Below are 13,425 nucleotides of genomic sequence, written 5' to 3'. Positions count from 1 at the left end.
TGAGGCCCCTAGAAAAGCGTGGTCGAAATCGATTCAATTCAGTTCACCTCCAGGGCCCCACCAACAGCGTCAGCGAGCCGCTGAGGAAGAGAAATCGCAAAGGCGCATTGTCGCATTTCGCACGGCGTCGACCAAACCCTAAGCCCTAAGGGTTTGACCGTAACGGGGAGGACCTCTTTGTTCGCTGGGTTTCCTAATTAGGCACCGACGAAGCCTTTGGTGCGCATATAAAAAGGGCCTAGCGAGCAGATGAGGGAGTCTTTCCTTCTTCCTTCCTCATGCTTAGTATTGCAGTCGACAGGCTACCCTAGTTTAGCAAGGATTGAGCAACGTCACACCAGAGTACATCTGAGTGACTAGCCAGTACGCTAAACCTAATCAGACGAGCACATTCTAGGAATAGTACCCGCCAAAGCTGGTTAGCGTCTTAGTGGGGGTATTGACCTGACAAATAAGATTGTGGGGATAACCCTCGCGGGAATTTCAGTTAAAAGAGCTCTGATTAATCCAAAGCAAGAGAGTGACTTTCTGGGTTTGTCCTTGTTTTCTTCAGATCACATCAACTAAGTAAACAGGTCAAATTTCCTGTTCTACCGACTTGATCTATCTCATGCCGGCTCTATCTGACCTGTCATACCTACCACCATATTTAGACTCCGACCTTGGAATCCATGCACACTATCATTCCCCGTAGATAGGATTGCTTTCTCTTCTCAAGCTTCAGTCTCTATATGTTAACAATAGTATCCTTGTTAGTGAAGATCTGAGAATACCGAACGCTTCTGTCATATTGATAATTCCTCCTGCCAAACCTCCTACTACACCTTTCATCTTCCTGCTTACCTACATCCTCTCTCCTAATGAAAAGGCATTCATCTACAAGCATTAAAAGTAGTACGGGTTTATTTGCTGGCAAGTATAAGCCGAAACACAAGTGGTGGGACCATTCCAGCCGATACCACCGCACTGTTTCCAGTGAGCAGCGCCAGTGCCTGAGCTGCTGCTCGTCGTAGTGGGGGAGTGGAGCTCGTGGTGCCCGTAGTGGAGGAAGTATGGAGATGGGAGTCAAAAGTGACGGCACAACACTAATGTACGCTAGAGAGCGCTAGAAATGTATACCATAATTGGTTACAGCTAACTACCATTTGGAGTTCTCCTATTTGCTTATCTACCTGAATGCTAGATCCTCTCTGGTTTAGCTCTGTATTATAACAACTGAAATACATACAGTTTACGCGCTAATGCCTAGCGTAGTGCCATCACTTTTGACTCCCTCCTAACCCTAACCCTCTAAGCCTAACTCACGGTGATGTCAGCGGAGCCGGAGCTGCCGTACCCCTCGGTCGACACAATCTGATAAACAGCGCTGCTAAGTGGGTTGTGGGTCATACCCTGAGACTGGTAGTAATTGTAGTGGTTTGCCGTTGTAACAGTGCCGGAGGAACGCTTGTTCTGGCGGACAGACCAGTTCTGGAGGTAGTTGTTGCCACGGTCGACCAGGCAGACTTGGTACTCGCTCCCATCGCTGTAAAGACTGCCCTTACTCGTGCCACCAGAGCACGGATTGTAGGTGCCGTAGTCCTCGAGAATCTATCCTGGGTCAGATTGCAGTCACATATCATTGCGTTAGTCTGCAGAGAGGACCTACATAGTTCTCGCCTTGGGTTGACCAAGTGTATACAGCAAGGTAGAAGTTGCCCTCACAGTTGACGCTACCAGAGAAGCTGATATTCCTGGGCTCAGCCTGTGACCAGCCCTTACCTGCGGTAAAATCACCAACATTCTGCCAGTTCACGGAGTATTCGCCAGCAGGCCCATTTGTGTAGGTAGTAGTGCCACTGGAGCCATCATCCCCTCAACGTTAGGTTAGCACTAAGCTTTTTGAGGATTAAGAACTAATGCTGGCATTGTAAATACAGAATTGGTAGAAGTAGCCGTTGTTCGTGCCTGATGAGTTGGGTGTATTGCGCTTGGTAAGCGCGGCGGGTGCTGCCGCAGGGCTGGCGAGGACGCCAACTGCAAGCGTAGCAGCAACAAAAGCAGTGGTGAAAGAGATCATAATGTCTGAATAAAGATTTCCTCAAGAAACAATGCTGTAAAAGGAATTGTGTTAAAGAGCAAGAGTGTTATGCTTGAAAGGCATAAGAACGAAGCTGCTGAACTTATCTTGTATATATATTGGTTTTTGTGATCAACGCTAATTATATAGCCGAAACAAACAAACAGCCTTTAATTGAAAATATATCTCTCCTATAGAATGATCTATTTAGCCAAAATATCTAGATCAATATTTTTGTTTGCAGATTGACGGATATTATGATCTGGTAGATCTAGTAACATAAAACAAATCTACCATTATATTTCTGGTGAGGATAGTCCGAACTTTACGTGCACCATACAGGACTCGGCACTGTTAAGGGATTCCCCTCCCGCAAATAGCCTATATCTGGGGAATAGTACTGAGAGTCTGGAAATGAGCAATTAACCGACCCCGCATTATGCATTTTTGAAAGTTTGTTCGATTAATAGATTAATTATAAGTTACGTTTATTATATGTCCTGTTTTAAGTCTGATTCCTCTCCGCACCTCTCCTCTCGATTGTCGATCTTGCGATTGAACGCAGCCTAAAAACAGCAAACAGGTCTCCTCTGCTTTTATTAATTAAACAAAAATAACCGCTACTACCCGTATGACTGTGTGTGTGTCATTGTTTAACGGCCGTAGGTTGTAATTAATCACTGCCTACCCATTCCCTATTGGGACAAAGGCCGCCAGGGGGTAAGCCCTGGGTGTCATAATACTAGCTACATGAAGTGACTCTTTGGCGTTTTTACATAACTGCCGTAGTCAGATGGTTGGCCTCTGTTGGTTTAGCACGGTCCCAGAACACGAAGCAAGGATTGGTGCAAGGCTGATCCAACTAGCCTACAGGGTGAGCTGATCAAAATGGTAGTAGTAGTAGTAGTAGTTAGTAGTAACGTAATCGGTAAGCCACCCGCCCATGTAAGCAACCCGCCCACCTCCCCGAAAAATAACTCTCTATATTGATTTCAAATCCCATTTTTCGAATCCGCATATATTTCTCATACAAAAAATTAACTAGCAGTACGACTAGGACATCGGTTTATTTTATGCCCTTCAGCACCACAACCACTGCAGCGGAATTGACGGCGTACGATTGGTTGAGAAGCTGGGAGCTCCGGCTCAGCCGGAGCAGTAACAACAGCTTGAGATGCCAGAGCTTGCACCTGAAATGGCGCTTCAAATGGCCATTAAAGCTGTCAACGATACCGCAGGTCCAGATGGCTACATTCCTACACTTCTCATCTTTGGAGCGTACCCCCAAATGACGGACTACAGTCCTCCCGCATCCATGGTCGTTCAACGCGCTGCTACAATCAAGAAAGCAATGACCGAAGTACGAAGGCTTCACATCATACGCCAAGTCAACAACGCGCTTAATACTCGTAATGGACTATCGTCTACGCTCGTGCACCGTCTTCCTCTCAATTCAGACGTGCTTGTATGGCGTGAAGGTGGGACTAGATACCCCGGCAAATGGAAAGGACTGTACAAGCTTATATCAATTGATGGAGAAATGTGCACCGTGGAGCTCCCCAACGGACTTACAAAGTTTAGGTTAACTGTTGTTAAACCATACTACAAAGATGACGATTTGGAGCATAAAGATGACGAGCAGCTAGCTCCAGAGGAAGCACCACCTATAGTACTGTTAAACGCACCAACTCCCACACCTTAAGTCGCTACACCACCGTCCAAGCCTAATAACGCCAAAGTATAACCGTCACGTCCTCAACGCGAGCACTGTTTACCATCCCGTTATCGAGATGACCTCACGTACTTGCAAGAGATTGACGACACATGCTTAAAGGAAATCGCGGATATCTTCACCCAACTCGTATAGCTCACTGGCGACGGCCAGTTTGACAAATCGCGCCGCAAAGAGGTTACCGGACTATTGGAAAGAGGCATATTCATAGCCGTCAATCGAGAGGATATCCTGCTAGATGCCCGCATCTATGGCTTCAGGTTCGTCAACGAGGTCAAGAATAAAGGCACCGACAAAGCGTTCGAGAAATCGTGGCTCGTCGTACAAGCCTATAGCGACAAGGATAAAGAATTTGTACTAACGCAGTTACTTACGATTCAGCGCTCTAGCCAACGCCTGATTCTCTGTATTGGGATAAGCAAAGATGGAGTATGGTTCTGGATCTGCGACATCACGCAGGCCTATATATAGTTGACGACAAAGCTTAACCGCGAATTTTACATTTAAATACTACCTGAATTGCGTCACTTTTTCCCCGGCTGCAAATTCTTGAAAGTCGTACGGTTATTATATGGCATCCCTGAAGCAGGCAACCACTAGTTTCACACCTACTATAAGTACCACACCAAGCAACTTGGTATGGAGACCTCCATGTACAATCTATACCTCCTTCACTGCTGTAATCTAGAGCAAGGATTTGGTGTGATCGGCATGCAAACAGATGACATACTTATTGTCGCTGACGAAGCCTTTGCCGCACGAGAAGAAGAGCAAATCAAACGTGCAAATATTCTTTGTAAGCCCTGTGAACAGCTTATAACTGGCAAATCGCTACGATTCAATGGTGCGGTAATTACAGAGGATGCCCAGGGTATTACTCTTACCCAAGAACGCACCTGTAAGAACATTTGGCTCGTACAAGATCACCCTTCGGATACGGTTAGCTCCCGTGGCAAGGTTCGCAAAAACGCATCTCCGCACGAACAGTACGTTGCCCAACGAGCCCTTGGTGCGTATATTGCTTCCGTCTCACAACCCGAAGCCTCGTTCGATCTATCCTTCGCAGCGCAAGCTACACAACCGGGAAAAGAGGATATAAAGGCGCTCAATAAACGACTTCAATGGCAGATTGACAATTCCACCCGCGGGCTACGGTTCGTCAAGATCGATCTACGGACTGCAAAACTGTACGCATTCGTTGATGCTTCGTTTGCTAATAACAAGGACTCTTCTTCCCAAATTGGCCACGTTATCGTACTCGCAGACGCATGAAATAATGCGAATATCCTCCATTGGTCCTCCACCAAGTGTAAGAGGATTACCCGAAGCGTGCTCGCTTCAGAAATGTACGGTATGGCCAATGGATTCGATGCGGCCGCAGCAATCAAATCAACCCTCACCCAGCTGCTGCATCTTTTGGAGCCGCTCCCGCTAGTCCTTTGCACCGACTCGAAGAGCCTTTACGAATGCCTCGTCAAGTTGGGTACGACCCGCGAAAAACGCCTTATGATCGATCTCATGTGCCTCCGTCAATCGTACGAACGACAAGAGATCACGGAGGTGAGATGGATCAACGGCAACAGCAACCCTGCCAACGCGATGACTAAGAGTAAGCCCTGTCGCGCTTTACAAGAGCTTATCGATATGAACAAGCTACGCATTGACGTTGACGGTTGGGTTGAAAGGCCGTCAACAAAGCGCACCTCTGAGTCAAAGAATGTATGATTTGCGACACCTGTCGCTACACTGGCTTCATAGACTGTCATTCCTTACCCCGGTTTGCACCTGTTACTCTTGCTTCATTCTTCTGATATTTCCTTTGCTACATCAACTATTGTCATTCCTTACTGTATTTCCGCTCCTTAGAAGACTGCCAGTGTTTGAATAGCGATCTTACAAATCACTATACGGCGCTGTAGCACGCCGTCAATTCGTACGCGAACTGGTCGGGATTACTATTCTCCGTGCGCTAGAGCGACCAACACCATATAATGTATCTAGGCACCCCGCCCCCCTTCTAGTTTCGGGGGTCAGTCTTTTTTAATATTACATTTCGTGCTATATAGCAAGGCTCACCACGTAGGGCAGTTGGATCGCCCTAGCTTACGATATCCTACGCTTCGTGATACGGGACGTAGCTAAACCAACACAAACTATGTAAAATTTTATATCCTAGAATATTTCTAGCTCAGCTCTCCCTATATCTCTTATTTGATAGGAGTTAATTGTTAAATTGTACGCGGTATTGCTATATATGTAAAATCAAGTACGTTGCTGGACATGGTGTTGAACAAAAGTACTGCCGAGTATCTCTTACCGCCTTCCCAATTGGGACTAAATCAAATAAGTTCGCGAACCTCGAATCGAATTCGAATCGACTGTGAGTTCGAATTCGTACGAATAGTCATATTCAGGATTTATTCGAATCGAATCGAATTAGGAAAAAGTTCGATTCGATTCGATTCGTGCGGAGCGGTAATGGAATTCAGCCACGCGGATATTGATCTATGAAGGATACTTTTCCGCCCTAGGTATTCGGGACTAAATTTTTGTGTCTATTCGATTTCTTATATTCATTTAGTGTTACACCATGGATGTGCTATATTTTATCGGTGTTGTAAAGCTTCAAAATCTCTTGTATAGTAACTCGTCAAAATTGTGTTTCAGGTGGTTCTGTGTTGCAGGCGGTGAGGGACGGTATAGGGCGTCTACCTGTTAAGCCAATAATATGACCTATACTAAGATAAGAAGTGGGGTGCGTAGTCTAGTGCTGCTACTGGTAAGAATATTATTAGTGAGGATAGATTCTGATATATCTATCTAGTAACTGCATCCCAAATCTTGACTTTTTTATCGTGTGAACCGGAGGCCACACATTCGCCGTTAGGTGAGAAAGCGACGGTTCTGACCACGCTACTATGCCCTTTGAACGTCATGAGGCAGTTTCCGCTGTTGACATCCCAGACTTTGGCAGTTTCGTCATCTGAACCTGATGCTATCCGGGTGCCATCAGGTGAAAAGGCAACCGACCTGACTCTGCTGTGATCATATGTGTTTGAACAGGTACCGCTCTCAACGTCCCAGACCTTGAATGTTTTCTCGTCCGAACCTGATGCCATACGCGTGCCGTCAGGAGAAAAGGCAACCGAGCTGACCCTACCATGTTCAATTGTCTGGAGACAGGCACCGCTGTCAACATCCCAGATTTTAATTGATCTATCATCGGAAAGTGATACTATATGTGTACCACTAGGTGAGAACATAACTGATCTTATCCAATCACGATGACCTTCAAGCGTCTTGAGGCAGGTAACGTCCCAGATCTTGACTGCTGAATCTCTCGAACCTGAAACCACACATTTGCCATCAGGTGAGAAGGCAACCGACGTGACGGCGCCCCCATGGCCTTCTAATGTCTTAAGGCAGCTGCCACTGTCAACGTCCCAGATTTTCACAGTTTTATCTTCCGAGCTCGATGCTACACGTGAGCCGGCAGGTGAAAAACTGACTGAGAGGACCGGGTTACTATGGTCTATAAGTGTCTTAAGGCAGCGGCCGCTGTCAACGTCCCAGATCTTGACTGTTGAATCTCTCGAACCTGAAACCACACATTTGCCATCAGGTGAGAAGGCAACCGACGTGACGTAGTCACCATGTCTTTCTAATGTCTTAAGGCAGCTGTCACCGTCAACGTCCCAGACTTTGACTGTTGAATCCCACGAGGCCGATGCTACACGTGAGCCGTCAGGTGAAAAGGTAACTGACGAGACTGTGCCACTAGCGCCTAGGAATTCCTTGCAGCTGCCGCTGCCGATATCCCAGATCTTGACTGCCCAAGAAAACAAGCCTAACGCCACCCGTGTACCATCAGGTGAGAACGCAACCGACGTGATGTAGCCATCATGGCCTTCTAGAGTCTTAAGGCAGCTGCCACCGTCAACGTCCCAGACTTCGACTGTTGAATTCCAACAACCCGCTGATTCCATCAAAGCTGACACCACACGTGTACCATCAGGTGAGAAGGCTACCGACGTGACGGTGCCACCATGGCCTTTTAACGTCTTAAGGAGGTTGCCGCTGTCAACGTCCCAGATTTTCACTGTTTCATCTACCGAGCCTGATGCCACACATGTACCGTCAGATGAGTAGGCGACTGAGTTGACCCAGTCATCATGGCCTGTAAATGTTTTAAGGCAGCTGCCACTGCCAACATTCTGGACGTTGACGGCACTGTCATCTGATTTCTGTACACGTTCAAGATTTGGTGTCATAACGCGCATAGGTCAGAGCGCTTTTCAGCTGACTGACGGTGTGCTAAAATCTGTAATCCCGTAGGCCGCGTCGCCCTGTGGCCTGAAAGGCGAGTGAAGAAATACAACAAAGAGGTAGATGGCTAAGTTGAGAGAATAGAGGGTATCGTGAGCAGTACATAATCGCAATGGGAAGGAAAACATATAATGACAATAGTAATTTTATTTTCCCTGATCTCTCCGTGAGCAATATTGAGGCTACTACACCTATAACTAACCCTATTCAGTTAGCTACTTCTGAGAATCGATGGATGCATAAGCCATTAGACCAAATATAGTAATCCGTACACAGTCTAGTGCGTGCTGGTTATGACCAACTGCCTTAGCGATATGCAGGCTGACAGATATGTACAGACATATTCGTTGTAGACTCCGATTAATTCTACCCAAGGAAGGCGTTGCTACCTGATGCCATATTAATATAGGTTGATAATATTGAGTAGCACTTAGATATTGGCGACTTCGGAGGAATATGAGGAAGTTGCTGTGGAGTGTGGACCTTCACGTGCGTCACATATGCAACTGCATACAACTGGTAATGGATTCTACCAAATAGGGCTGGTGCTGATGCAGCAGGTCATGGCCACCTGAACGAGTGAATTCAGCTAAACCGCGCGGCCTGGGCATTTGGTAGGTACCTAGTTGCCCCTTCTCTTCTGTTATAGTGTTATAGCATTGCCTCAGTCAAGGAGGTTGATATATTATTGGCGACGCTACTCCTGGGAAAAAAGTCAGAGTAATCAATCTGACGTGTTAGGCACTTTACTCCACAAAAGTCAGCAACAATCTGAATTGTCAATATTATGGCGTCAAATGATGACTGTACACAAACTCTACACGCACACAGCGGTAAAATTTACTCGGTCGCTTTCTCACCCGACAACAGACTAGCGGCGTATTCAGAGGGTAAAAATGTCACGATCTGGGACCTTGACAATGACAAGCGCCTCAATATATTCACAGGCCATGGAGACTATGTCTACTCGATTGCCTTCTCCCCCGATGGCAAGCGTGTGGCATCGGGTTCAAAGGATAAAACGATCAAGGTCTGGGACCTCGACAGTGACAAGTGCCTCAATACATTCACAGACCATGAAGACTATGTCTACTCGGTCGCCTTCTCCCCCGATGGCAAGCGTGTGGCATCGGGTTCAAAGGATAAAACGATCAAGGTCTGGGACCTCGACAGTGACAAGTGCCTCAATACATTCACAGACCATGAAGACTATGTCTACTCGGTCGCCTTCTCCCCCGATGGCAAACGTGTGGCATCGGGTTCAAAGGATAAAACGATCAAGATCTGGGATCTGAACCGTAACAGCAGCCCCAAAACGCTTAAAGGTCACAGTGACCATGTCAATTCGGTCGCCTTCTCATTTGACGGGGCCCGTCTGGCATCAGCGTCTGACGACAAAACAATTAAAATTTGGCATATCAACAGCGGCCGATGCTTTAAGACATTTGAAGGGCATACTAAACCCGTCAGATCGGCTGTCTTCTCTCCAGATGGGACAAGTATAGCATCGGGTTCGGAAGATACAATGATGAAAATCTGGAATATCGATCGTGACCACTGCTTCAAGACATTCAATGGCCATAATCAAGGAGTCGAATCAGTTGCTTTCTCCTCCGACGGCAAACGTGTGGCATCGGGTTCGGACGATAAAACAATTAAAATATGGAATGTGCACAACCGTAGCTCGGTAAAGACGCTCGAAGGCCACAGCCACTCAATTAACTCAGTTGCTTTCTCACCCAACGGCACACGTGTTGCATCGGGCTCAGATGATAATACAATCAAAATCTGGAATGCCGACGGCTGCCTCAAGACATTCAACGGCCATGATGAAGCAGTCAGATCCGTCGCCTTCTCCCCCGACGGCAAACGTGTGGCATCAGGTTCAGTCGATCAAACGGTCAAGATCTGGGATCTTAGCAATGACGAGTGCCTCAAGACATTCACAGGTCATGGTGGCTGGGTCAGATCAGTTGCCTTCGCACCTAACGGCACCTATCTGGCATCAGGTTCAGACGATCAAACGGTCAAGATCTGGGACGTTGATAGTGACAAGTGTCTCAAGACACTCACAGGCCATAAGGACTATGTCTACTCGGTCGCCTTCTCCCCTAATGGCACCCATGTGGCATCGGGTTCAAAGGATAACACGGTCAAGATCTGGGATCTGAATAGCGAAAACTATATAGATACATTTAATGAGCATAATGACCATATCCATTCAGTTGCCTTCTCCCCCGACGGCACTCATGTGGTATCGGGTTCAGACGACAAAAAAGTGAAGCTCTGGAATATTAATAGCAACATCTCTCTGAAGACATTCGAAGGCCATACCAACGGGATCCGATCCGTCGCCTACTCACCTGACGGCACATTCTTGGCATCGAGTTCAGATGATAGAACAATTAAGATATGGCATATCGATAGTGGCAAGTGCTTTATCACGTTTGAAGGTCATAATGCAGGAATAAGATCAGTTAACTACTCGCCTGATGGCACACATGTGGTATCAGGTTCTGACGATAAAGTCATCAAGATAAGTTATGTTAACGGTGGCAAATGTCTCAGGACATTCAATGGATCCTTTACCAACTCGTTCGCCTTCTCGCCCGATGGCAACCATGTGGCTTCTGTTTTAGGCTTTCAGACAGTCGATTCAACGATCAAGATCTGGGACCTGAACTGCAACAGCTACCTGAAGACATTGAGAGGCCATAGCAAGGGTGTCTATTCAGTTACCTTCTCACCCAGCGGCACCCATCTGGCATCAGGTTCAGCCGATCAAACGGTCAAGATCTGGGATCTTAACAATGACGAGTGCCTCAAGACATTTACAGGCCATGGTAGTACGGTCAGATCAGTTGTCTTCTCATCTAACGGCACCTATCTAGCATCAGGTTCAGCCGATCAAACGGTCAAGATCTGGAAGATTAACAGTGACGAGTGTCTCAAGACATTCACCCATGGGGGCTCTGTCTCCTCCGTCGCCTTCTCCCCTAACGACATCTATCTAGCATCAGGTTCAGACGATCAAATGGTCAAGATCTGGAAGATTTACAGTGGCAAGTGTCTCAGGACACTCACCCATGGGGGCGCTGTCTCCTCCGTCGCCTTCTCCCCCGACGATAAACATATGGCATCGGGTTCGAGCGATAAAACAGTGAAGATCTGGGATTTTGATAATGGCCAGTGCCTTAAAACGTTTAAAGGTCATAATAGGCGTGTCGGATCAGTTGCCTTCTCACCCAACGGCACCCATTTGGCATCAGGTTCAGAGGATCAAACGGTCAAGATCTGGGATATGAGCAGTAACAGTGATAGCAACTGCCTTAAGACATTTGAAGTTTATAATAGCGATGTTATATCAGTCGCCTTCTCATCAGACGGCACCCGCGTGCTGTCCGGTTCATTATTCGGTGCAGTCAACATCTGGGATAATGCCTGTCTTAAGGCGCTGAATGGTCATTTTGATTGGATTAAATCAATTATCTTTTCTCCAGGTGGCACTCGCATAGCATCAGTCTCAGATGATAGAACATTTCGTGTTTGGGATGTTGATAGTGGTGTCTGTCTTCATATATTTGAACACGGCAGGGTCAGCTCAATTGTCTTTTCGCCCAATGGCAGCAGTATCGCATCGGCCTCAGATGACAAAACAATCAAGATCTGGGATATTACTAGTGGCAACTGTCTCACGACGTTTAAAGGGCACAGTGACATGGTCCAATCAATTGCATTTTCGCCAGACGCTACCCGTGTGGCGTCCGGTTCAGACGATAAAATGGTCAAGATCTGGGATGTCGACAGCGGCAACTGCCTCAAGACGTTCAATGGCCATGAGAGCATGATTATGTCTGTTGCCTTCTCACCAGACGGCACTCGCGTGGTATCGGGTTCGAACGATAAAACAATCAAGATCTGGGATGTGTAGCAAAGCAGTTGCCTATACCATTGCCGTTAACAGTCCTGGTCCTCTACGGAGGATGCTGGGCACTTCGGGTCTACTGGAGCACAAATTTGAAATACTTGCATTGACTGTAATGACTGGATTGCATACAGGTCTCTACTTTGTTTCTGTTGCGGCTTTTTGGTGAATCTTTAAAAGCGAGCGGAATCTAGATCTGACATATCCTCAAGTTGCAGTAGGCGACGGTATCTGTGTCGCGGCTGTGTAACCTCCCGATGGTCACGAACTTTCCGGGGAGGGTTGGCCATTCTTACGAGTGTGATGCCACTCTCACTGTAGATCCCCTGTGATAGAAAAATGCAGGATTTGAAAAACAGCATTCCATCATCTGTGATGAGAACGACTGGAAATACAGTGAGCCGTTCATACTTCAGGTAAATGCGTCTCTCAATCTCCTTAGAGACGATTTCTGGAGGAAGAGTCGAATCCACCGGACCAATTTTGAATATTAGATAATCAATAGGTGCAAATATTGGTGCACTTCTCACATAATCGTCGGCAGTTTGTCCGGGAAGGTTTGTGGTAGATAGCTTAAATGGCGGTTTTCTGCGTAATATTTGCAGTAAAAGGTCAATAGCGTCTTGCTGGCGATTATTGCTTAACAAAGAAGATGCCAGTTTTCTTCTGAGCGGAATAAGTATCTCTTCAAGTCCTTTGTCATATAAGGAAGCCCAAGCGTTCTTAAACATTTGTCCGACAAAATCTTTTTGTATATAGTTGTTCTTGATGGCAAAGCTCAGCTGCTGAAATATCAAACATGAACCTCGATTTAGAAAAGACTTCGCTTGGCAGTCTTGGTAGTCAAGTTGAATAGCGCGTTGATGGATGTTGGAGGAGATTGAAGTGATAAATGCATGAAGCATTGCCTTCGAAACAAGTTTACAGACGCCGGCAAGTCCGGATAGTAGCAAAGAGGTTGTCAAAGTCTGGTAGGTTCTTTAAAATGATAACCACGAGTTCAGGAGGGATCTCGGACAAATGCGAATTCTGCTCTTGGTCCGTCATGGTCGCCGTTCAATTCCAACTCGCGCTCACAATAATGATTAATCGTACGGAGAATGAAACAGCCATCAAAGCTCGATTGAGAAGTACCTATGGCTGAGCAGTAAAAAGAGATCCGACTCTGCTATCTTGGTCGATAGCCGTGAAAGAGGGGCTATGAGGTACTTAAATACTTCAGAACTCATCAACTAGACATGTTCTAGGCTGCGCCACAAAAAAATGTAAGGCCTGCCAGGCATCAGGCTGTCAGTATGATACCACTCCGCACGAATCGAATCGAATTAGGAAAAAGTTCGATTCGATTCGATTCGAATTAATCCTGAATATGACTATTCGTAC

The 13,425-nt window shown here is 46.6% G+C and overlaps 5 protein-coding genes across 5 annotated transcripts, besides 4 other annotated features; 3 read left to right on the top strand and 2 right to left on the bottom strand.

The window, feature by feature from the left end:
- Nucleotides 1–1,296: 1,296 nt before the first annotated feature.
- On the bottom strand, nt 1,297–2,059 carry TSTA_023090 (endo-1,4-beta-xylanase A precursor, putative; the record flags this gene model as incomplete). Its single annotated transcript, XM_002484444.1, has 3 exons — nt 1,297–1,590; nt 1,649–1,854; nt 1,918–2,059. The coding sequence occupies 3 exons, from the start codon at nt 2,057–2,059 to the stop codon at nt 1,297–1,299; spliced, it is 642 nt and encodes a 213-aa protein (XP_002484489.1).
- An 891-nt stretch (nt 2,060–2,950) lies between these two features.
- Nucleotides 2,951–2,978: a microsatellite.
- A 165-nt stretch (nt 2,979–3,143) lies between these two features.
- TSTA_023080 (uncharacterized protein) lies at nt 3,144–5,063 on the top strand (the record flags this gene model as incomplete). Its single annotated transcript, XM_002484443.1, has 3 exons — nt 3,144–3,728; nt 3,927–4,220; nt 4,392–5,063. The coding sequence occupies exons 1-3, from the start codon at nt 3,234–3,236 to the stop codon at nt 5,061–5,063; spliced, it is 1,461 nt and encodes a 486-aa protein (XP_002484488.1). The 5' UTR covers nt 3,144–3,233.
- Nucleotides 3,690–5,429: a mobile genetic element.
- Nucleotides 5,106–5,718, top strand: TSTA_023070 (uncharacterized protein; the record flags this gene model as incomplete). Its single annotated transcript, XM_002484442.1, has 1 exon — nt 5,106–5,718. A coding segment is annotated over one exon (411 nt), but the record flags the coding sequence as incomplete, so codon positions are not given.
- A 410-nt stretch (nt 5,719–6,128) lies between these two features.
- Nucleotides 6,129–6,257: a microsatellite.
- Nucleotides 6,258–6,607: 350 nt separating this feature from the next.
- TSTA_023060 (G-protein beta WD-40 repeats containing protein, putative) lies at nt 6,608–8,062 on the bottom strand (the record flags this gene model as incomplete). The annotated part of the gene is made up of 2 exons (XM_002484441.1): nt 6,608–7,746; nt 7,795–8,062. 2 exons carry the CDS (start codon nt 8,060–8,062, stop codon nt 6,608–6,610), a joined length of 1,407 nt encoding a protein of 468 aa, XP_002484486.1.
- An 842-nt stretch (nt 8,063–8,904) lies between these two features.
- TSTA_023050 (WD-repeat protein, putative) lies at nt 8,905–12,048 on the top strand (the record flags this gene model as incomplete). The annotated part of the gene is made up of 2 exons (XM_002484440.1): nt 8,905–11,578; nt 11,618–12,048. The coding sequence occupies 2 exons, from the start codon at nt 8,905–8,907 to the stop codon at nt 12,046–12,048; spliced, it is 3,105 nt and encodes a 1,034-aa protein (XP_002484485.1).
- Nucleotides 12,049–13,378: 1,330 nt separating this feature from the next.
- Nucleotides 13,379–13,398: a microsatellite.
- Nucleotides 13,399–13,425: the final 27 nt, after the last annotated feature.

The sequence above is a fragment of the Talaromyces stipitatus genome, genomic scaffold (genome assembly GCF_000003125.1).
Source record: "Talaromyces stipitatus ATCC 10500 scf_1105507295549 genomic scaffold, whole genome shotgun sequence".
In the NCBI taxonomy this organism is placed as follows: Eukaryota; Fungi; Ascomycota; class Eurotiomycetes; order Eurotiales; family Trichocomaceae; genus Talaromyces; species Talaromyces stipitatus.
The sequence above is the reverse complement of the archived record's forward strand: the minus strand, read 5'-3'. Positions and strand labels throughout refer to the sequence as shown.